General features: G+C 40.4%; 1 protein-coding gene across 1 annotated transcript in view; it reads left to right on the top strand.

Annotated features, from left to right (window-relative positions):
• The first annotated feature begins 19,034 nt into the window (after positions 1-19,034).
• The window catches only part of LOC147602773 (centromere protein O), a 60,101-nt gene continuing 54,932 nt past the window's right edge, over positions 19,035-24,203 (top strand). Inside the window, exon 1 of the mRNA XM_086797691.1 lies at positions 19,035-19,383. Within this exon, the coding sequence (XP_086653817.1) occupies positions 19,306-19,383 (78 nt within the window). The 5' untranslated portion in view covers positions 19,035-19,305. The remainder of the gene's footprint in view (positions 19,384-24,203) is intronic.

Below are 24,203 nucleotides of genomic sequence, written 5' to 3'. Positions count from 1 at the left end.
ATTATAGGCTCAAAGAAGAGATATACTCTCAACTATATCTTTTCCTCATTCTTTCTTGAAGTGCACATTCCCATCTATGAGCCAAGATAATATATATTCTTCTTAAAGGAATCCCAAGTACCCTCACAATTTGACGTTCTAGAACCTTAGGGAATCTCATCTCTAAGATTATTTAACAATATTGCAACCAAGTAGCTTTCACTTCCAAACCTCCTTGTACATATTGGGCAATCCATTTCCACCACATACATGTACTTATGCATCTCCAAAATAAATGAAATATGGTTTCAATTTGTAATAGTAAACACAAAATAACTAGTACGTGGTCCAAAATCTTGTTAGTTAATGACCCATAAACTATTCTGGTCAAATCTTGACTTGTTGCGCTTGCTAGCTTGATTGAGTGTGATTGAGCATGAGAGGAGAAGAAGGTGGTTCAAGATTTGTAGCTTAACTACTGTCTTTTAGAAGGATTACTTAGTTGAAATGAGAGTAGAGAAAGACTCAAACAAGAGGGATTTACACACCTCTTGGTCTCTCTAGCATCTCCAATACTTCCATGATCCAAGACAAGTGGGACTGCTTTTAGGGACCGAATTAGTCTAAGATAAGGTAAGGAAGTAGAGCTATCCTCAACTTAAAAATCTTCTATTAGTCTCACTCTATCTTGCCCTTGGTACAATGTTACTGAGATGTTCTCTAGAGAAGGATTTGAGTTGTTTTCTAAGTAATTGTGTGTGCTATTTGTGTGGCATCTTCCTAGTAATAGTTATATTAGCAAGAAAGTAACTATAGTGTATGTAGAAAAATTTGAACACCTTTTCTTTTCTTCCAAAATCTATAGCTTTCTCTTTATACGATGATTTAGGAGGGTATTTACTAGAGATCGGATAATGTTATTAATCATAAAAGGAAATTAATTTGAGGTATAATTTAAACGTAATATAGTTTAAATAGTACTATCACGGGGTAAGGAGCCAAAATTAGTTATGGGAAGAAGTGAGGGAAAAATTCCAAACTTAGAACTCATAAATGAAGAGCCTAGAGCTAAGGAAGGGTTTGTAACCCTAGAAGAAGAGGATAATCTAGCAAGAGCGGTGGGTAAAGTGGAGGACCGTCTGTACACCAAAAAGGACATCGAGCAGATGATCAATCATCATACGTTCCTACAGGACATGGAACTTTTAATTTTGCCTTACTTCATTCCTCACACACAAAAACAAGTGTTAGCTTGGGTCCCCCACTACAAGCTCTCACACTCCCTTCTTAGAGGATGGTTACACATCGTCCACTTAGCTCACGATCTTAATACATGCAAAAGTTGTAGCTCTTCAAATGGCGCATGATCGCCGTATCTAGCGGACGGCACCTAACAGCCATTGATCCCAACACTCCCTCCCCATGCAACTTAGTGCCGATGGTTGCCTACACTCTAGTGATGCCCATGTTCTCACCAGCTCAGGTAGCTGCATGGCCACTTGCTCCACCTAGGCTTGGCTAAGTTGCCTATAGTACCTCCACTTCTCTAGCTGAGCCACTTGTAGCACCTCCGCCAATCTGCTGGGTCTTCTCAGCCCGTGCCGTCCTGTCCCTTAGTCGGGGCTTCTACCTAGTTTTTCCTGCTTTATTCATAACACTCGTATTAGCTGTCGTTCCACCTCGATCCTTTTTAGATCTAACTCTACTTCCTCCAAGGTTGGGAAGAATACTTGACCCATCCTAGTTGCACTTTCCATGTCCCGTCTCATTCGAGGGGTGCCGATGTTTGGACAGCCTTGAATTTGATGTTTGGATGGGTACCTCTTGCCTTGGACTAAGTCCCGTGCTGGTTGATGGACCCATGCCTGCAGATTGTGCTTCTTGTTGAAATATGCAAGTGAATGGGTGTGTGCGGGAACAAGCCCTTAGCTAGAGACTGTAAAAATGAGTCTATAATTAGCAGTGAAAAGGTGAGAAGAATCTACTGATGAGAGAATCAAGGGTAGCATGAGTGAATATAGGGGTGTGGAAAGATTCTAAGGAAAGGTACCCCAGATGTAGGGGAGGTGGCACAAATCAAGGAGAAATCAATGGGATTAGATGCTTGGCATCTTGTGGATGTAAAACCTATAAATTCAGGCATTGGCTTAATGAGAAATTCCTGGTTTTTTAGTATCCATGCTTACATTATCCTATTAGATTAATTGTTCACTAATCTCATCTTAATCATCTTCTAATCACCTTCTAATCATGTTGATTCTTGTGTTTGATCCACCATAGCTCATCACATTGCTGCAAATTTAACTTGGTATCAGAGCCAAGCTTAGGATTCATCTAACTTTTAGCCTAATCATCTTGCTAATCACCCTACTATTTTTTATTAGGAGTTAATCACCTGTTTTTAATCTTTTTCAACTAACCTTCTACACCCCCAACTGGTGGAGGGGCTTGATCTCCCTCCAGCCTTAACATTAGGTTATAAGCTTTTAGCCACATCTAGCTACAACCCCTACGCTTCATACCAGTACATCAACGCGTCAAACCGCCGCGCCAGGATTTGTAAAAAAAACATGAAGTCGTCAGCGCCTTATTTTCTGAGAAAAACTTCAAATACATCATCACTACTTAGGATTGGAGCTATTGGAGCTAGCCTAAAGGGTTTTTGGGTGTGCTGAATATGATGGTGATCTCAGATTTGAGAAATTCCTCAAGGAGAAGTGGCATCAAGCTCTGCATCAAATCTACAAGTGACTTTGGTAAAACAGAGATTAAGCATTCAATGTTTGGTCAAATCTTTATTTTCTTGGCTTGATATTCTACTAGACTAATTGCTATTAATGCCCTTGAAAGGATCTGAGCTCATTTGAACTCTAAGGCACCAGATCTTGCCTCCCTGTACACTCTATTTTCTACACACAAAATAGAAGATTATTTCACTAATCTTAGTACTAATCCTCACTATATTTTGATGCAATTGATGGTTTAAATTTACCATTGGGTATTAATACAGATCTCTATCACTTTAGATTGCAATTCGGAGATGATATGATATCCCAACCATTCAGTACAAATTAGTTACCCTTGGCTTTATACAATTTTTGATGTATTCATGCTTGTAAATCTGTTGTAATCATCATTTAACACCAGATTTGAGTTGTAAAAGGGTAGAAACTGCCCTTAAATCTTGGATTGGATCAAGAGGTAAGACCCCCTTCAATCATCATAAGCACTACACAAGAAATAGCTAAATTTGATAGAGAACAGTTCCATACATGGTAAACAAAGACCATGTATCTGCTCTCATGAGGAAGAATCTGTGGGGACTAGTTGAGGGAAGAGATGAATATCCAGTGGAGAGTGGAGAGAATGAGTGGAAGAACAAAAAGGAGAAAGCATTCTATACCCGAGAAGGTCTTGGACGAGGACGAGGAAGAGGCAGGGGAGGAGGAAGGACCTTCACTTGCCACAACTGTGGGAAGCCAAAACACATGGCTAGACACTGCTACAGCAAACCAAATAAAGAAGGATCGACATCGGTAAACTTCATGGAGACTCCTAAGGTAGAGGAGGTAGGACATCTTTTTTGAGAGAGAGAAACCCCACAACCCAATGTAACCTGTCCCAATAGAGTAAAACCACCTCTGAGCCACCCCGATGATGTAGGCCATGTGGTAGATGAATGTGTGAGCACTTTAGTCAAGGTCATGGGCACTTGTAGTAGCCTTGGACACATAGAGAGAGAGTGTCAAGGACTATGAGTTAGGGACTTGAGGCACTGGTCGGGCTACCAAGTAAGAGGGAAACTTGGTATACGATCTAGGTGTGCTATAATTATTCACTTGAGGGGAGGTGTTGAAATATGTAAGTGAATGGGTGTGTGCGGGAATAAGCCCTTAGCTAGAGACTGTAAAAGGGAGTCTATAATTGAGTGGGTAGAAGTAAAAAGGTGAGAAGAATCTGCTGATGAGAGAATTAAGGGTAGCATGAGTGAATATAGGGGTGGAAAGAATCTAGGAAAAGGTGCACCAGATGTAGGGGGAGGTGGCACAAATCAAGGAGAAATCAATGGGATTAGATGGCATCTTGTAATAGTAAAACCTATAAATTGAGGCATTGGCCTAATGAGAAATTGCTGGTTTTTGAGTATCCATGCCTACATTATCCTATTATATTAATTGTTCACTAATCTCATTTTAATCATCTTCTAATCACCTTCTAAGCATGTTGATTCTTGTGTTTGATCCACCATAGCTCATCACATTGCTGCAAATTTTACTCTTCTTTGTCATGACTGGTTTGAAGACCAAAAAATCCCTGGGCAATATCAATGATACCACTGGATCTAGTTGGGAAGGGTGGTTGCTCCTCTTCCCTAAACCTAGAGTACCTCAACCCGACTTCCATGGACTCTTCACTACTAGTTTCAATGGTGGTCAGATTCCTTAAGACACTCATCAAGTGAGTGCTTTACTGAGTTGCCTAAACCCACACTCTTTTGATAGGAAGATCCTGGGTGATTCGATGCACTATCGCCAGGTGTAAGATCGTCTCCGAGATGAGCCTTCTAGACCTTAAGTGCATGTATGTATGGTTTGATAAGCTATTTTGCTGTCCCAATTAAGTTTTGATCAAATTTTGTCGACCTATTCCTGAGGCTGTGAGATTGCAAAAAATAGTTCACGTCATGGATGATTTCCTGCACTTTGATGTAGTTAAAAAAATTTGCTCTTGGGATCAAATTCAACGTTACCTTGTTATGGGTGTCAATCTTTTCAACCAAGCTCGTGAGTTGGATTTGATTAAAGCATGAGATTGTATGTTCACGCCGCGAAGAGATAAGGTTTCATGTCATAAAAAATAATGGGTTCACGTATTGAACAAAAAATGGTTCACGTCGTGAACGTTTCTAAAATGGTTCACGTCATGAACGATTTGGTTCACGCCGTGAAGAGTTCTGAAATAGTTAACATCTTGAACGATTTTTTGCACTTTCACGATTCTTAATTTTGTCAAACCTCGTGGCGTCAAAGGTGTCAGGATAAGGCTACCTATTTTTGGCAAGGTAATCCCGCAAATTACGACGTTAATCGGCACTGATGTCAGGAGCAGTTCACAGCGTGAAGTTGCAGAAAACGGTTCACGACGTGAACATTTTCCTCCAGTTTCATGTCGGAACTTCTCGCATCGACTAATGTGATTCTGGGTGTAAAATACTTATCCAACAATTTTTCAAATGATTGTGCCACGTCTAAGGAGTGGAATACAAGTTCAAGACACAGTCAATGGCTCCTTATTTTTTTAATTTTTGCGGATTTTTGAAAAAGAAGAAAAAAGAACACCAACCTGCTCATTCACGTTGATGATTCTAGGGATGCAAATATTAAAATTAACTAGAAAAAACAGTGAAGCTCTATTCTAAGACCACTCAACCACACACATACACAACAAACACAACCAATTTCTCACAATTTTTTTACTTTCACACAAATCTTATTATCCATTCATTTCTTACACAATACACTACCAGAATGCAAAGGCAATCATGAATCTTATGCAATGGGAGCTGAAACTCCATGAGGAAGGAAGAAACAAAGGTGTTTCCCCAGACAATGGCACCAAAAATGTTATGGGCTACCACACCTCCAACAGGGAACTCAATGCATTCACCTAAAGGAAGAGCAATAGACCACAACTGTCATGGGGCACTTACCAATGCTTCAAACTTGAGTCCCTTGCGGCCTCCAAGCTCACTTGTCAAGCCCCAAATCTCCAAGCTCCACCTCCACGCTGTCACTGTAGAGTCGCTCACACTGTCACATAAGGCAATTACTCTCTCTCACTCTCCCACACAAGCATGAATCATACAAGCATAGAAGAGGCACAAATGCTCTCTCTCAATCTCTCTCAAGACACAAAGAAGAGCTCTCAATAGCACAAAGGGGGATTGTGTCTTTTCATTATGAGAAAATGCCTTATATACAATTGGCCGTCATCACTAACTATTTCCACCGGCAATCCATGCTAGCAATAATATCCTTCAAGAGGAACTTTGCTATCTCTTCTACGGAATTGCTTTTCATAGCTTTAGCTTCGGGCCATTTGGTAAAATAGCTAGTTGCCACATGATGTGTTCACACATGCTGCCTTTCGTGGGAGGCTTGATTGGTCCAACAAAATCCAATCCGCACTTCATGAATGGAAACAACATCAATATAGGTGAGATGGACAATCTATCACAGAATCACCAGGTTGACCCATTTGTTGACATCACATTTCTTTGCTTCACTATTGGCATCCCTCATGACTGGTGGCCACCATAGGCCTGCTTGCAAAATTTTTTGGGCTATGATTTCTCCGCCCATGTGTCCTCCAACTATGCCACAGTGTGCTCCCTCAATACCGTTTGCTACTCATGGTTAGTGACACATCTTTGTAGGATCTGGTCTATGTCTCTTTTGTAGAGCTGCCCGGCAATCATTGTGAAGTTTCTGCTCCTCAAGGCAATCCTTTTCTTTCTATCAGCAGTGTAACCTTCCGAGAATTTTCCATCCTCTGGAAACTGCATCATATCATAGTACCAATTCTCTCCTGCTTTCTGCAGTTATGCTACTGTGAATAAGTTGGTATCCGAGAGTTGGTCATCCACTCCATCTAGAGCCAGTTCTCCGGAATCCAGTCTAGACAGAAAGTTTGCCACCCACTGCATTTTCTTTCTCGGGCATGTTTTGGATGGTAAACTCAAATTCTTGAAGCATGAGCATCCACCTTGCCATCTTCCCCACCAGAAAAGTTTTTTTCACCAAATAAATCAAGGCTTGATGGTCCACATGGAAAACAAATTGTTTCCCAAGAGGTAGTGTCAAAACTTATTCACAGTATATATCATTCAGAGAGCTTCCCACTCTGTTGTGTTGTAGTTCCTTTCCACCCTTGTGACGGCTTTGCTTGCATTAGTGATAGGTTGCATATACCCCTCTTGCTTCTCCTGCATCAATGCATCAGTGCACTGCCCACCACTGCTTTGTCTAAAGCATCTACATATACATGGAATATTTCATTCCAGTCTGGGTTGGTCACCACTGGTGCAGTTGACACCATTCTCTTTAGCCATTGGGAATTCTTTTTGACACTCTGGATTCCATTCATACTTTACATCTTTCTTGGTAAGTGCATACAATGGATTTAGCTTGAGCCTTGTATCTCTACATCTCTGTAGACATAGCCTCAAATGATAGATTGCCTTATCTCTAGATGCATTGAAGTCATCCACAAAAGCTTTCATGAAGTCTATTAGGTAATCATAGAAAATCTCTTACAACATCCTTTGAAAAGTAGCTGGTGCATTTTTTAGGCCAAACATCATGACAGTCGCCCCACGAAGACACCCCATTCAGTGATGAAGTTTGTTTTCTCCCTGTCTTCTGGTGCCATTTTTACCTGGTTTTACCCACTGAATCCATCCAAAAATGAGTACATTTCCTTCCTAGCCACCTCATCCAGCAAGGAGTTCGTAAACATAAGTGGGAAGGGATCTGAGGTATTTGTGGAATTCAGCTTTGTGGTAGTCCACAAAGATTCTGATCCTCATGTTCTTTTTGGAGACTACCATAATTGGGGATATCCAAGCAGCTTTCTCTACTAGCACAATGAAACCTACTCTTAGCAGTCTACCAATTTCTTCTTTGACTTGTTTGGTGGGTTCATTCTGTACCTCCGTTATGTGACTGGTATGGCTCCTTTTCTTAAATTGATGCTATGCTGGAAGAATTTAGGGTCAATGCTCTCCATGTCCTCATACGACCAAGAAAAGACATCTTGGTATTCTTTCAATAAGGACACCAACTCTTGCTTGAATTCTTCTTCCAGTTCCAGACTAATCTTCAGCTTTTCTTCTTTTGTAGTCTATCTGGGGGCTTACTTTTGTTGCGGCATTTCCCTTATGTTTCTCTTTTTGCTTCTGCACCCAATCGTGGATCTCTTGCATTTCTTCCTCATGCTTCAAATTTCGGGCCCATTTAACCTCTTATGAGGCTTTCTCCTTCATGGTTTTGCTCAAATTTTCTCTCCTTGAGCCCTCTGGTTTTGCAAAATTTGATTCTTTTTTCTTTATTTCTTTGGCTGTTTCTTCAGCTTTTCCATCTTTTGCCTCCGCAGAGTGCCCCATTACTTCATCTACATGTAACATGTACAAGGACACCAAGTCGAGATGTTCGGCAAAGTATTTTGTCCTCTTCATCATTATCAAAGCCTTCTGACATATTGAATGTTTCCGCATGAACTAGCCTTTGAGCATTTTTACTGATCCCCTTACATCGAAAAGGTCAACATGGACTTTCCACTTTCCCTTTCTAATGGAGATTCTGTTTTTGCCCCAGTCCTACTTCAATTTGTCGTGTCTCAACTAGGGCCTCCCCAATAACACCTGGTAAGACCCGGTGTGGTTTTTAATGGTTATGACCACTAGGTTGACCTTGAAGTCTACTTGTTTGATTTTCATTTGGACATTTTTTACAATTCCCTTAGGAACCACTATTCTATTATCTGCCATTCTTATGTTGAATGGAATGGGTTCCCATTTGAGACCCAATCTTACTACAGTTTCCTCCGTAATGACGTTTACTCTGGATCCACCATCCAATACTGCATCATTGATGATCATAATATTCAATTGGATTGTGACTTTGGCCACTTCATCATCTCCAGATGCTGGGGGTTCCTCAGCTTGTATTCTACTACATTATGGGGTTTCTTCTTCTTCTGAGTGTTTCAATTCTTTTCTCAATGCTTCAATGCCTGCCATTAAGATTTTAGCCTTGAATCTTGGGCATAAATCCAACACTTGTCGCAATAGAACCTGTCTATCCAATAGCATTGATACTACATTGGTTTGCAACCAATCAACATTCTTCTTCCTTCTTGCTTTCTTCCAAGCATATTTCATTATTGTGCTCTACGTGCATCTTGTGTAGATTTCTGCTTGCTTTTGAAAGATCTGCGATGACTTCACATGAGCCTCCTTCCGCTTGCCTTGCCTTCTTTCTATTTCCTTAGTGGTTTGAATCCTCACCTTCTCTTGCTAGTCCTAGTCCACATTTACCTTCTTGTGACTGCGAAGATGTCTTAAACCTCCGTCTATATGTCATCTAGCTGCATCATGTTGGCTGGCGGATTTTCTTTGAGTTGCATCAATTCCATCATGATTTTTCTTCATGGCACATTCCACCTTGTTGTGCCCAGGTTGTTGGCAATAGTAGCATGTGAAGGTGGTAGATCCACTAGCATGTCCTTGGCTTCTTCTTCTTCTCGAGTAATTTTTGTGGCTTGTGCTCCCATACCTTCCCATTTTTGGGGGTCTTCTTTCTGCTCCTTCCATGTTGTTCACCATGGGAGCTCTATTTTTCATGTTGTACCTGCAGTTTCATGTACTATGATTGTACATGTTACAAATGGTACACGTTGTGGCACTGTGTGTTCCTCCTTGAGATGGCCTTCCTATTTGCATTGCAAGCATAACACATTTTTGTGGAATTCTTAGCTTTTTCTCTTTTTCATCTCTTGCATCAGCTGTTTCACCTACAACACAAATTCTCCAGGGCTCATTTTTGCCTTCGCGGTTTTCTTCTTTTTGTCCTTCCTTTTCTTCACTGCCACTAGAGTGTTCTGTGAGGTGTCGCTTGAATCATCCTCCTTAGTTATGACAGTTTTCATGGGCTTCCTCTTTTGTCTTCTTTCTTGTCTTCTTTCTTGGCTTCTTTTTACTGCCATTTTGGCCAGCTCGACTAGTTCCTCAAACTCCTCTTCAGTTTCGGCTTGCTTTGTGCTGACCGCGTTGCATGGATGTCTAGCTTAAACCCTTGAACAAACCAATCTGCAACTATTTTCATTGAGGGTCGGTTTTTTCGCCACGATTTGCTTCAAGCTTAGTAGTTTTGTTGCATAGGCTTCTACATCCATGTCTTCTTGTCGGAGCTCTCACTCACAGAGTTGAGTTGTAGACTTTATCTTGCAAAAATCTCCCTAGAAAATCAGTCATGACCTTTTCATAAGTTCGAAAATGGTTGTCTTGGTATCTCGATACCCACTCCGTGGGTTTATCTTTGAAGGTGCTCATGAAAGCATCTCTGCGGATTTCACTCCAACTCTGGCTCTTGTACATCCCGAGGTCTGGCCACTTTCCAGTATTGCCCAAACCTCCTTGCATGTAGATCTGCATCTTCCCCTTTCTCTCCTGAGAACACTGAATTTTTTTTGGCTAATGATGCCATGGCTCCCTTGAACCTTTTCTGAGGGTTTTGTTGTTGTGGTTGTTCTTCCGGATTTTGTTGCTCCACCCTTCTTGGACTTCTTGGACCTGGACTGTACACAGCTTCTAGCTCTTGGCACTCCTTTTCTTGGTCTAAATTATACTTGAATCTTGACACTCCTTGCTCATGTGGTGTTGTAGAAGTTTTCGCAGTATCTTCCTGGTTGGAACAGTGCGAGACACTCCCACCCTCTGCGAGCTTCCTAGAGGGTTTCTTGGAAGGCATTACTTTTCTCCGTTCTTAGGTTCACAATCATGTGGAAGGCATGAATGAATCCTTTTTTGCTAGTTGGGTTGTGTGGTGAAAGATTCTTTGCATTGACTTTCCCATAAAATTCCCTCCATGTTATGGCTTCCCGCAGACTTGTTTTGGGGATTTATTTCTAGCAAGATTAGTTTGTGCGGAACCAAAACTTTCTTTTTTCAGGATTTCCTTTGCTTGAAGATACAAAATGCTACTCAGCAGAGATTTTCCACTTCGCCACAATTTTCCAAAAAGGAGAGATTCTCGGCCTAGTTGTGGTAGAGGTTTCCCTCAATAGGGAGTTTTCCAACGGAGTTGTAGTAAAGCTCCCCACCAGGATCACTAGGTGTTTCTTGCTGATTTTCCTCTCGGCGGAATGGCAAGACAACAATTTGGTATATCAAACGAGTCAGGCAATGCCGTGGGAGATCACCAACTCTAGAGTGGTCATCACGAGGACACTCAAAACACAACTCAACTTTGGAACTTCACACATTCACACTCTGCTAAGTCTCTCTATCTCTCTCTAGCACACATCATGTTTCTTAAAACAGAGACACAACATTCCGATTCAACACATTACGGAGAGTACACAGAGATATAGTGGGTTGCAACATTGCTCTTTGATAAATGTATTACTTCCAGAATCAGTACAAGTTCATCAATACAAGTTCACTACAGAGCAACTACTTGACACAAGGTTAGGACCTCCTAGGAACTATGATCATAGTATGTTTCACATCATTGGCTGTCCACTAGTTGTGACTAACAACAACATGCACTTTTGCAACCTTTAGCCTAGCGCTCTCACTCTGCTGGCCTTGTACCATACTTTTAAGCTCGGTCTTCTTGATCTTGGCAATGGCTACTCTAGTGGTTACATCTCGCCAGCAGTACCGAGGTGGTGCTCACAATGTGGAAGGTGGTAATATTGAGTGCTCTGCCATCGCCCCACTAAGCTGCTGGGCGCAACACTATATATACGCTTATGTTTGTTGAGCATGTTCGTGGGTTAATTTTCACAAAATGTGGTATAAAGTTCTTGACAGTGGTATCAAAGCTTGGGACCACTTTCAAGTGAAGGAGGCTAGATAATTGGAAGCTCAAGTACAATGGTTGCAAGGTTTTGTATGGGATGTAAAGGCCAAATCCAATGGTTAAAGCTAAAAATCAAAGCTTAAAGTCATATAAAGCTACAAAAACCACTTGTGTAAAAAACCACCTAAGTCTTCAAGAAAACAACACCTCATTCATGAAAATTGGTATTTTTAAACTCTCCACATTTTTTAGATTACCCTCCATGGATGCACTCTCATAGGTTATGAAGATTTTCCTCCTACTTTCAGAAGAAGGTGATGCTACATTTTTTTTCCTCCTCTCCATGGATGCACTCTCATAGGTTATGAAGATTTTCCTCCTACTTTCAGAAGAAGGTGACGCTACATTTTTTTTTCCTCCTCTCATGGACAGCCCACCAACGACTTCCTTTTTTCTCATAGTAAACTGTGTGGTCTGTTATTATGAAGATTTTCTCATAGTAAACTGTGTGGTCTGTTTCCCATTTAGCACATAGTATAAATTCATAAGGCTTAGTTATAAGGCTTATAAAGCCTTCACTAAAGGCTTAATACAAGGTTATTAATGCCTTCTTTTTATACATTAAAAAAAACTTAAACAAATTCATTTTTTTTAAATTTGGCACAAGAGGGAGGCTACCAAAGGCTCTCTGAAAATTTTAGAAAAGAGGAGGCGACTTCAATAAAATCAATTCTCATAATAAATTGAGCAGAAGGAGATGAGGGAAGGAGATTGAACACAATTTTATGTGATGGTGATGTTTAATTCTGTGTTTATTGTTTACACTATAGTTCTTCTATTTGATTTGGTTCAAGTCTATGTATTGGCTTATGTTTGTTAAGCATGTACATGGGTTAATTTTCTCAAAGTGGTACAAAGATTATGACTCTTCACTAACTTAAATACTTGGCCTCTTTGAATTAAGCACATCCTTGCTTTTCCTGACTTTGGTCTTGATCCTAGTTCTTATTCATTACTACAGGTCATTTAATTTAGTCTCTTTAATGCACTCAGGACTTTCCTTCTAAGATTATGGTCAATAAGGTGTTCTCAACATCCTCAATTCAATTTGAGGGTCAATCAAGATTTTCTCTCTCTAAAGATATGTTTTCTTTGAGAGATTAATCCAATCTATCCTCGTCTACATAATTTGGCCTTCTAAAGTTAAATCTAGGGTCTTGGCCTAATCTTAACCTTAATCTTACCCAAGAACATTAACGCAAGTATATAATTTCTCTTTCTCTCTCTTCTTCTCTCTATAATCCTTGGCTATCCTTGCACCAATGATCAAAAATATAATCTGAAATCTAATATCCTTAATCTCTTCCATTAGAGTAGGGTAATCTCTTATCTTTCTATCATCTTTCTCTCTCTACATCTTTAACTCTGCTTTCTCTGTCTTAACATGGAGGTATCACTAAACTCATAATTTAAGACTAATCCTCCTAATTAAATTCCACTATCCATAAACTAATCCTAAAAAAAACTTGTCTAAACTTGGTTTAATCTCAACTAAGCATCTAGATTAGTCTTCTCTCTCTAAAAAAAAATAATTTAGCCTAAGACTTTCCCATAATTTGTTTAAATAATAATTTCTCTTAGGTATAGGAGTAGCCCTATCCCAACCTTTAATTTTCCTCTAGTTCTAGGAAGTAACAAGGTTTCCTCAATTTAGTAAGGTTTGTAGAAAGGTTATGTGTAATATCTAATTTATGCTAAGGGTCAACATTATTAGACTTTAAAGGTCTCGAGTTTTGAGAATTAAGCAACATCTAATTTATGCTAAGGATAGAAAATAGACTTCAAGGTCTCTGGTTTTGAGAATTATGCAAAGGATAGGAATTTATTATTCTAATTTGATTTAAATTAGAATCACCATGGAATATACAATTAATTTACAAAAGAATAGGCAAATACAAATTATAAGCAAAAGGGTTAATTATAACTTGGAAATTTGACTTGTAGAAGGAAGCTTGATGTACCGTGTCTAAAGATATGAGCTTCCCACCTCTTTAATAGTCCATGATTTTTTATGTGGATCTATAGGTGCTTATACAACTCCAATGATCACTCTCTTACACTTATATGATTGCTTACAGCCTAGGTAATGCTAATATATAACCAATGGACATGTACTAAAAACAAGGTAGAAAGTACTCTCTTCTCTCAAGGAAAAAATTCATGGATTTCTCATGAGAAGAGGGCTCTTTTCATATTTGAAAATCTGCACACTCTACATGCACCCTTAGTTTACTAAAGGTTGGTAGCCCACTCAACCGTAGACTTCATGCATCCACCCATTTCTCATGCACTCAGCCACTCCTACATGCATCCACCCATACATCTAATCAACTCTCACATTTATGCACGGTTAGTTCATAGTTCTTATTGCCACATTAATAATTATTTTACTTTCTAAAAATTACCCCTAAGTTTTTTTTTGCACTCACGCTCTAACCTTATACTTTAGTCTTTCCAACCTTGGATTAATTAAAATGTGCACTCTATTCATAGGTTTTTCCCACGCTAATGCGCACACACACCTTATCATATTTTACGAATAATTTTTATAATTAAATTTTCTAGAAATAATTCTTTTACTTCTTTTATAAAAATTATTGACAATAATTTCCTTTCTCTTTCTAACCCCAATGTGCAGGAGGGTGTAAACTTCTGCACATCATGTGCACATGGGAAAGCCTAATTGATTTTTTCACATAGCAACTTGGCTATTAACCTTAAATTTTAGTTCCTAATTTTTAAAAATTTTAAGCTTTTAGGTTTCTCATTAAAATGCATGTCTTATTAAAATTTCACGTTCTCTCACACTAAAATATACATCTTAGAAATTAATACCTTAGCTGCATTAGGATAAGGGAAGACAGATCTTATAGAGTCTGTGATGTAAAAATGATGTGTAGCATTTATGGGACACATGATATTTGCTAGACACGAATTACACATACTAGTGATGGCGCTTGGTCACATTTTATGTAGTTTAATCTTCTTGATTCGAAACTATAAATTTGGATGATTTTTTATAGACACGAGTTGCGCACACTAGTGACGGCACTTGGCTTTAAAGGGAAGAATTTATGGGACACATGGTTTTTAAGGGAAGCATTTATGAACACATGATTTTTGCTAGACACGAGTTGTGCTTATGAAGTATATATGGGTAGTGTAAGACACATGTACTTGATGTATGGAACTTTTGAGGATTTAGAATCTTTGATTTAGATGTACCTTGGCTCTTGAATGAATGAAAATGAAAATGAGTATTTGCCTTCATTTGTGTGCAACTTTCATAGCCTTTCTTAATCAAGTTCTAAAGATATCTTACCTTGAAATCATAAGGTTCTTCATTTGCTATTATCTATGCTAGATAAGAAAGATATAAAGATGGTGTTAGTGTCATGGATTACAAAACAAATGAGGTTGTTTAATAGTTTCTAGTATATTAAGGAGTAATCAAGGTCCAAATTGAAGTTATTAGGATTTCCATTGACTCCTTTTAGCAGTCTTCCTTGGCTTTTCTCCAATAATGAGCCTCATCAACAAAACCAATAAAGTGTAACTTAGCTATGGTTAAAGATATGACAACAATAAATTAGTAGCACTTCATAGGGCTCCCTACTCTTCACAACATCACTCGTATGCAATAGAAATAAGAGGGAGAGAAGCATTACATTCAACCTCCTCCTACTCTTTACAACATCACTCGCATGCAATACTCGCATGCAATAGAAAGAAGAGGGAGAGAAGCTATGCATTCAACCTCCTTCTAATAGAGAGGTGATAGCATGGCTATAGAGGAGATAAAGTTTTTGTTCAAAAACTAGAAACATTTGCTTATTAGATCCCGTTCATAGATAGAATAAAAAATGTATTTGTTGTTGTCTATAGTTTTTTAACATGAAAAAAAATTGTATTTGTTGGTTTTATAGGGTTCTTTAATATGGAAATTGGCATTATCATCAATTTTGGATGTACTGCCAAAGGATTCCACATACAAAGGATGGAACCTCAACAACACCACATTCTTGGGTTCTAATTAGCATGAAATGTATTGTAACCTTTATTGCTAGTCACATGGATATCATGTTCATGATGCACACATGGGTAGTGTGTAGACCACATTCATGATGGAAACATGTATGGATCTTGTTGAGGATATAGAGGCTTCCATTTGAGCCACAAATTTGGATGTACCTTGGCTCTTAAATCGATGAGAATGAATATGGGTGTGTTGCTTCCCACCCCAACCTAGACTAGAATGGAAATGCAACTATCATTGGGAACTTACTCGTTATCCCCAAGTTGAGCTCCAAAGTGCTACTTTGAGTTGGCCGCTCCTCTCATTTGAATATGTATCACTCATATTCCTATGATGTGTCACTCATTGTGGTTGTTCTTTCCTCTTGCTCCGCTTCAATAGACACCCTTCAATAGACGGTCACTGTCTTACTCTTATCAACTACCTAATCACACTCTCTCAAGCTTTATCTCTGTCTCTCTCTTTCTAGTTAAGCCAAGATCTTTTCAATTGTGCCTAAGAGACCCCAATAAAATAGTGAGAGTTCATTTATATACTTTGGCCATTGTGGTTGCCCAAAACATACAAATTTAGTGGAGTACTTATAGCTGATTAGCCTTATGACTCTTGAGCACCAAAACATTATGTGAAAGCATGTACAATAACGTGATCAAGTTAAAAATGTTGACTTAGAGAGGTAGAGCACTTTGAGGTGGAGAATGCAATAATTTAGGGATGTCAATCACATCCTCAGGATCGAGTAAAAAATGTTGACTTAGAGAGGTAGAGCACTTTGAGGTGGAGAATGCAATAATTAAGAGATGTTGCCTGACTGGTTCGTTGTATTGGTGATCAAATGTCCACCTTGTCTACACAAATGGGTAGGCCTTAAAATATATGAGTTTTAATATTCAAGCATTTTCTGTAATTATTTGATGTTAATCACGCATCCTCAAGATCTAGTTAAAAATGTTGACTTGTAGAGGTAGAACACTTTGATGTGGAGAATGCGATACCCCCCTTCTTCATGTTAATCACATCCTCTAGATTAAGTTAAAAAGGTTGACTATGAGAGGTAGAGCATGTTGAGGTGGAGAATGCAATAATTTGGAGATGTTGCTTAGTGGATGTTGTTTGTCCATAACAGATGGGAAGGGAGTATTAATATGATGGAAAGAAGTTAGTGAAGTACCGGTGCTGATCAAATGTCCACTTAGTCTACAACAATGGGAGGGCCTTAAGATATATGAAATTTTTTATTCATGCCTTTTCTATACTCATTATTTGATATAACTTTTCATTGCCTTTTCGATCACTTTGAGGAATGTCGAGTACTATACACTAGAATGAAACATCTTACTCACCAATATCCAATTGAATGATCCAATTGTGAATGGTGAAAATGTGGTAAGCAATGGGAGAGAGCAATCCAGAGGAACAAGTACTAATTGAAGTGTTTGCATGTCTCTTTGGTTATTGGTGCTACACTGATTTGCTGTGAAGATGATGATATTGATCAATTCTACATGAGTCATTGAGAACGTGTTGTTGGATCTTCAATTTCCTGAGGAATTAATGTCTTTAAAATTACTAGTACATCTTCTTTGTGTACATGCTGACTAGTTTGGGCATTGAAACTCTTGTGACTAGCTTTTGATACTCAAGTTGGAGAGGTGTAACAAGTCATGGATATATTGGTTGTTGAGTATTAAAGATGAGTGATGAGAATGCAATAATATTGATTGGTTAGAGAGCTACTGGAAGTGTGAGCTTTGGCCATAACAGCTGATTGATTACAACATATCAATTGTAGCCAACCTTTGGTTTAGATTGCCAAAAAATGGACATGTGATATATGCACCACACACATTTAGGTAAATTAAAGAAGAGGCTATTAGGGTTGGGTACCATAATGAAGCTTGATGCACCATATGTTATAGTGAACACAAAATGATGATTATACAAGAGTTGATTGACATTGTATACCATGCTCTCTCTTCGTGTAGTTGATTGAAGATGTTGGTTATAGTAATGATTTTATGAGAGATTTCTTCTACATTTAATGATTAGAGCATCCACCTCGTCCAAGATGGGTGCAATTTTAATAGCTTCCTTGATTTCATGTAGGAAGCAAATTTTTAATTAAAGTAGTCTATATTTTAGCATTATGTTGTTTCATAAAGTCGTCTATATTTCTTCATAACAACATTGATAATGTAGCGTTGACCTCCTAGTGCTTTGCACGATTTGGTTTGTATCTCGTTTCAAAAATCGGTTATCTTTCTTTGTAGCAACAATGAGAATGAATATTGACTAGTTAGTGATGTGCATGATTAGGCTAGCATCAAGCAAGCTAGCGCGTCGACTTGTATTTTCAATGTAATAGTGAGAATGAATCATCCACCCATTAAGCACAACATGTTTAATTTTGTATCAATGCCATGTTCTTTCAAATGTAGTGTTTACTTCTTTCTAAATAGCAACATTAACCTTGAAAAGAGCTAGAGCAAAACAAGTAGCTCTATTAATCAGAAAGTTGTCATTCAAACGTTTATCTTTGTCATCGTCAATCCTTAACTGAGTTTTACAAACAATGGGCATGTTAATGTAAGTCCATCTTCTCAGTGTACGGGATGTGGTGTTGTTTCCATATAGGAAACACCACCATATAGAAAAATGAGAGTTACTTAACACGTCCCAAATTTTACACCAATCATCCACACTTGCAAACGTTCTATAGCACTTGAGCTTATCATGGACTAATTGTGGTAACTACTTGCAAGACGTATCACACTGTGTGCACATCTTAATAAGTAATAAAAAAATTATTTCCTCACCATCGTGTGAATATGCAACTTTATTCACTAGGCTAGCCACATTGTGCCTTAATAAACGCGTTAATATACTCTCAAATATATGCATCTCCCTTGTACTATACATTTTAAATGTACATTTAAAACCATAGTTAAACCCATAATTTATGCTATTATGCTATGTGCCACTTCAAAGAGAACACCTTGTCAAATTTCCTTGGAGAAGAGTGTGTATACTTTAAGAAGTGTGAAGAGGCAGAAAGGGATCCAAGTTTGGAGTGACAACATAGAGAGTGAAAGAGAGGTGTGACAGAGAAATATACTTATCCTTTAACCACAAAGAAGTATCTCCAAATGTACTCTAGGCATGGACATGCATCCAAATTCCTATGCCACTCAAAATTGTAAGTGATATGTAATAAACAAGATTTACAATATAACATATACACTCCAATCAGGCTTGATTTTTGACGAGCACGTAGCAAGTTTTTTTTTGTATTTTAGTGTAATTTTTGACAGGCATTTTAAAAATTTGCAAGTATTTTACGTCCAAAATGCTAAAAAACCAGCGTGGCGCCCGTCAAAATATTGATGGATTGGGCGGCGCCCAGAAGTTAACACAACGCCCGATGTGTGAAGGAGAAATTTGGTCCGATCATCTATGTCCGGCCTCGGTTTTAGCTAGGGTTACGCAGACAGAAAAAGTTAGGGTTTCTCAGACAGGCAGACCGCAGGAAAGCAGGAACGTCAGGGCGCGGGATACGAACGGTCGAGACTGTTGCATTTTACTAAGATCTCTGCATCAGCTAGGGTTTTATTAGGGTTTCGGCATACATTTGACGCTCGAGAGGTAATGGAAGAAAAGCAGGCTAAGAAGATCGGGAAGCGCAGAACACAGGCACAGAGGCTCATGGCAGACACCACTACCAGAGTATGTCTCTCTCCAAGCCCTTATCTTTGCAATGAGAACTCTAATGGCTCCCTTCAGATTACAAATGTCTGTTTTTCTCATCAAAGCAGTGCATCAACATTCCATCACTGTTGTTTCCATGTCACTGAGATCATAATGTATTGAGATGTGTCTTTTACATGCAGTGTTTTGTATTATCCAGGTTTCTTTTTAACTAATAGAAGGATCTCATTTTGGGGGGGAAAAAAGCACTCTCATGGTGTTTTGGGGCATGCACTTAAGGCAAACAGTGCTCTGTTCATAAACATAGCATGCTTGGAGCTAAAATTACTTGATTACAGGAGCATGAATATCAGTACCATCTGCAAGTCGAAGATCGACCCCTTTCTTAGTAGTTTCAAATGGAAGGATTGACCAGGTGTGGTTAGTATGGGTAGCTGATATGATGCCCATCTGCCACCGTGTCCAGGTGGCAGGTTTTCCTAGACCTACCCCAACCCACCCTGCGGCGTGCACCTATGATGAGCGCTTATTCCATACTTTTTCTGACCATGCGCACCAGTGATTAGCATTTATATCACACTTTTTGGAACCCCATCTAAAAGATGGGGGTGGATGATGCATGTGGATGCAAGGCCCAATTTACTTCTTAAACCTGGTACACTCTGGGGAAGTACAGGCGAAGGTCTTGTACAAGGTTTGTGTTGGCTGGCAAAATTATTGAGGCAGTCAGATTGGTCTGCCCCTTGAGGTTGAATAATTCCCTTCAGCCCTTCTATGCTGTCGTGCATTTCCATTTAGGCTTCTGGATACATTGAGCGGTACATGGCCCTTATTTGCAGGTGGAATTGTGGGCTTGCATCTGTGCTGTTACTCACAGAGGAGTTTGGTGGTAAAACGAGACACTGCAAAAACGGTGACCACATTGGTGCAAGACACTACAGAGTCTACTATATTCACCTGCTGCACCGGGCATCTCAAAATGCGGGCTCAACTCAGCCTGGTAAGTTCTAGCAGATGCAGATGCAGCTGCTTCATGCTTCTCCCTGAGCTTGGCTTTCAGCATGCCATTTCTGTAAGATCCTCAATATCAGGGTAAGATGCTCCTGCTGAGACGCAGGTTTTGGCATGCTCTGTTTGTAAGTTAAGAGGCAAAACCATGCTAGGCAGCTTGACACTAGGTTCCAAGGCATCAAGCTTGAGAAGGGCTAGTAGCTAGCTCAGTTCCTTCTCAACTGCAGTTAGCAATCCTGCTCCAGCGCTGCACTTGTTTTTGATCTTACTCTTTCATCAAATATTTCATAGTTCTGAAATGGGCTATGAGTCCCATTGGAAGCTTGACTTGGGGTTTGCTTGCTGCTTCCTGCATGCAAGTCTCTCTCTCTCTCTCTCTCTCTCTCTCTCTCAAGCGATGAGCAATTAGTTTGCAGCTGTCAGGGTGTGTCCCAACCTCACTGCAGTGCCGCCTCAGTGCCGCCTTGTATTAGCCACATGGCTACCTGCTACCTGTTCATCAGCATATAAGTCCCATTGGAAGCTTGGCTCGGGGTTTGCTATTGCTGCAGCCTGCACACAAGTCCCAACCTCACTGCAGTGCCGCCCAGTGCCGCCTTGTATTAGCCACATGGATACCTGCTACCTTTTCATCGGCATATAAGTCCCATTGGAAGCTTTGCTCGGGGTTTGCTATTGCTGCAGCCTACTATGAGATCCGAGGGAGGTACCACTGCCTGTTCCGTGAAGGCTTTGGAACTTTTGCGTCGGATCATGGACTTTGACGACCAAAGGTGCTTAGGGCTCTTCATACTTGAACTTAGACGCCACAGAGTGCCTATTGAGGGACAGGAGGGCAGTGGGACCAGAGCCGCCTAGACAGAGAGCCCTCACAGATTTTTTCTGAGCTACCACGGTAACCCCACCAGCCTCTACTCCCCCATCTACAGGCCTACCTGGCAGACCACCCTCCAGAGGAGTCACCCTGGACAGAGCCATTGCCATCTGTAGAGCGAGACGCCCACGACCACGAGGATCGCGTCCACGACTCCCTCACCATCGGCAGATTTGAGCCATCATTGCTCGCCACCGGAGGAGTTTACCGTGACGATTCAGCGGTTCAGTTTTCAGCTCTTAGCTCTCTTAGGATGTTACTATTTTCATTCTTTCTTTCAGATTTGTTATGATGAGACATCATCATCATCAGTTGTACCTTGTTTTGGTCTCATGGGCCATTTCGGCCTTTAGGAGACGTTACTATATCTTTCTCTCTCTCTCTTTTTTTTTTTTTTTTTTTCGTGAAATGGTGTTTTATATTATATGTAAAATGTACATCAGCCACATGGCTCACACAAAACCTATGGCCCCAAACAAAACCCCCACAAAAGATCCTGTAAAGGATCATGACCATGCAAACCTGTACACTAATAAGAAAGCCTCCTAGCCAAATAAGCATCCCAGATAGAAGCATCAAAGATGAGCCAGCCGAGCCGCCGTAGACCATAAGGAAATAACATCTGCATCCAGTAGCTGAGCTGAGAGAAGAGAAGAAAACTGCCAAAGCAGCAAACCGCGGATACGTAGAATGTGCCCATGTATTCCAGACAAGGAATCAAAAATGAACCCATTCCGTGTAGTCCAAATATGCCAAAGTCTTGTCCATCTAAGGAAATGGAATATCACAAGGTGGCTGTCTGAAGTAATGACTTGAGGACAAATCCCAAATATCCACTGATGAGCCGAAACAGTAGACCTCTCTACTGCCTCCCAAACGCGAGAGACAAAAGACCAAATCTGACGGGCCACTGGACAACTCATGAACAGATGTATAACTGTTTCAGTGCATGTCGTGCAGAAGAAGCAAGAGGCCAGTGTAATTTTACGACGGCTCAGCTGATCCCATGTAGGTAACCCTCCCACCAACATCCTCCAAATGAAAACCTTACCTTGGTAAGGGAGTTTAGACTGCCAACCACTCATAAGAGTTTTCTGCCACCATGATTTAGACTTGTGCAATCCCCACACCTTATTGGCCTTGGCTGAAACCCAATCTTTCTCTGATACAAGCTTATGATAGACCTGGTTAGCTGAGAGTGATATCAAGTCACCAGATTTACATAGTGCCCAATCAAGCCAAGGCTGATCTGCAGATGGCCGAGGCAATGGAGTAAAATGTTGGGGTAAAGGCGTTATGCCCACCCTTATAGTGTGTACAAGCCCATAAGTTATAGTACATAGTACACTTAGTACTTTTAATGTACTAAGTGCACTATGTGTACTAGTGCAATATACATGTGTGATAGGGGAGTCACACACTCATGCTTCTCATGAGTTGACTTATCCCCACAACTCTCTCTCTCTCTCTCCCTTGCTTCTCTGTGTATGTCTCCCATGAATGAACTCTAACCCTAATTCAGGGTTTCTCCCCATCAACTGGTATCAGAGCCTGTAGGTGTTGACAAGGGGGGTTTTCTTTTCTTGCTTCCTTGCATGGCAGCCCTTCATAGCTCGGCTCTGCAGTCTATAGAATGCGTGCAGAAGTTGAATGTGAAGTGTGAGGCTGAGATAGTGAGGGTCACACTGGTCGCCTGCTGAAATTCCCCTTGGAGCGAGCTACGTGTAGCATTACACAAGGCAGCATAGCGAGCGAAAGCAGCAGCCGTAGGCTGGGCGTCAACATCAGTCAGGCGAAACGTGAGCAAAAGCGTCGACTTCAGTCGACTTCAGGCGTGTAGAAGGCGCCAGCGCTAAGTGAAGCGAAGGACGAGCTTTAACACAAGGCGTCGAGCGAAAAGGCGAGCGAGTAGCGAAGGCTGCTGCGAAAAGGATAAACCGTCAACTTCAGGCGTGTAGCGTCGGCTGGTGCTAAGCGAAGGCAGCGCTGGCCCTTCAGCGCTGAGCAGCAGACGCCAACGGGGCCCTTCGAGCAACATCGTAATGGCTGCTGCAGCCAGGCGCCTCCTGTAAGGCCACGCTCAGAGCATATAGCCAGCAAAGAGGTGTCTCAACAGCCTCGTGTCCTTTTCAGCAGGAGCATCAGCATCAACATCAGCAAGAAGTGCCCCGTGCCCCCTCCCCTCACCTGCACAGAGCCGAAATCGACTCCTGCAAACCTCAAATTCAGCCCGAAAATCAGAAAATCAGAGGTATTTTGCTTCAATTTTGGGAATTTCTCATCAATTCAATTAATTGAGCAGGTATAGGTGCCCAATTGCTCAATTTTTGAGCAAAATTGGCAAAATTGGGTGACATTGGTCACAATCAGGATAAATTTGCAGGAAATTGGTCAAATCAGGATCAATTTGCAGGAAATTGGATGTCGAAATTTGGGGCTTTTGATGTAATTGTGCAATTAAGCACTCATACATGCTGTATGATGTGAAAAATCGCACATTTGGGCAAAATCGCAGCAAATTGCAGCATATTGCAGTGCAAATCAAGGGGCTTTTGTGCCGATTGAGTTGATTTGCATGCAGGCAATCGCATTTGATGCTGTGGTTAATGTGCTGATGCCTTACAAGCACTCAATGTGCCTGTAAATCAAGGGGCTTTCATGTATTTGATGTATATGTGGCCAGGGGGAAGCATCGTGAACACTCTGGATGCCTTCAAGTGCGTCAATGTACCATGTATGATCAGGAATTGATCTCAAATCAAGGGGCTTTTCAAGTTTGTATGCTTGTTGAGCTTGGCAAAGCAGCAGGCAAAGAATTTATGCCTTGAATCCTCAAAAATCAGCTTGCAGTCAAGGGGCTTTTGCCCAATTTCTGTTCGGGACTGTTGTATGCAGTATACAGGACTGTAAAAGTCTGATTTTCACTCATTTGGACAGCCAGGAGAGCATTTAT

Source organism: Cibotium barometz, chromosome 66 (assembly GCF_041138505.1).
Source record: "Cibotium barometz isolate CiBa-2024 chromosome 66, ASM4113850v1, whole genome shotgun sequence".
NCBI lineage: Eukaryota > Viridiplantae > Streptophyta > Polypodiopsida > Cyatheales > Cibotiaceae > Cibotium > Cibotium barometz.
Note: the sequence above shows the minus strand (reverse complement) of the source record. Positions and strands in the feature narration are given on the sequence as shown.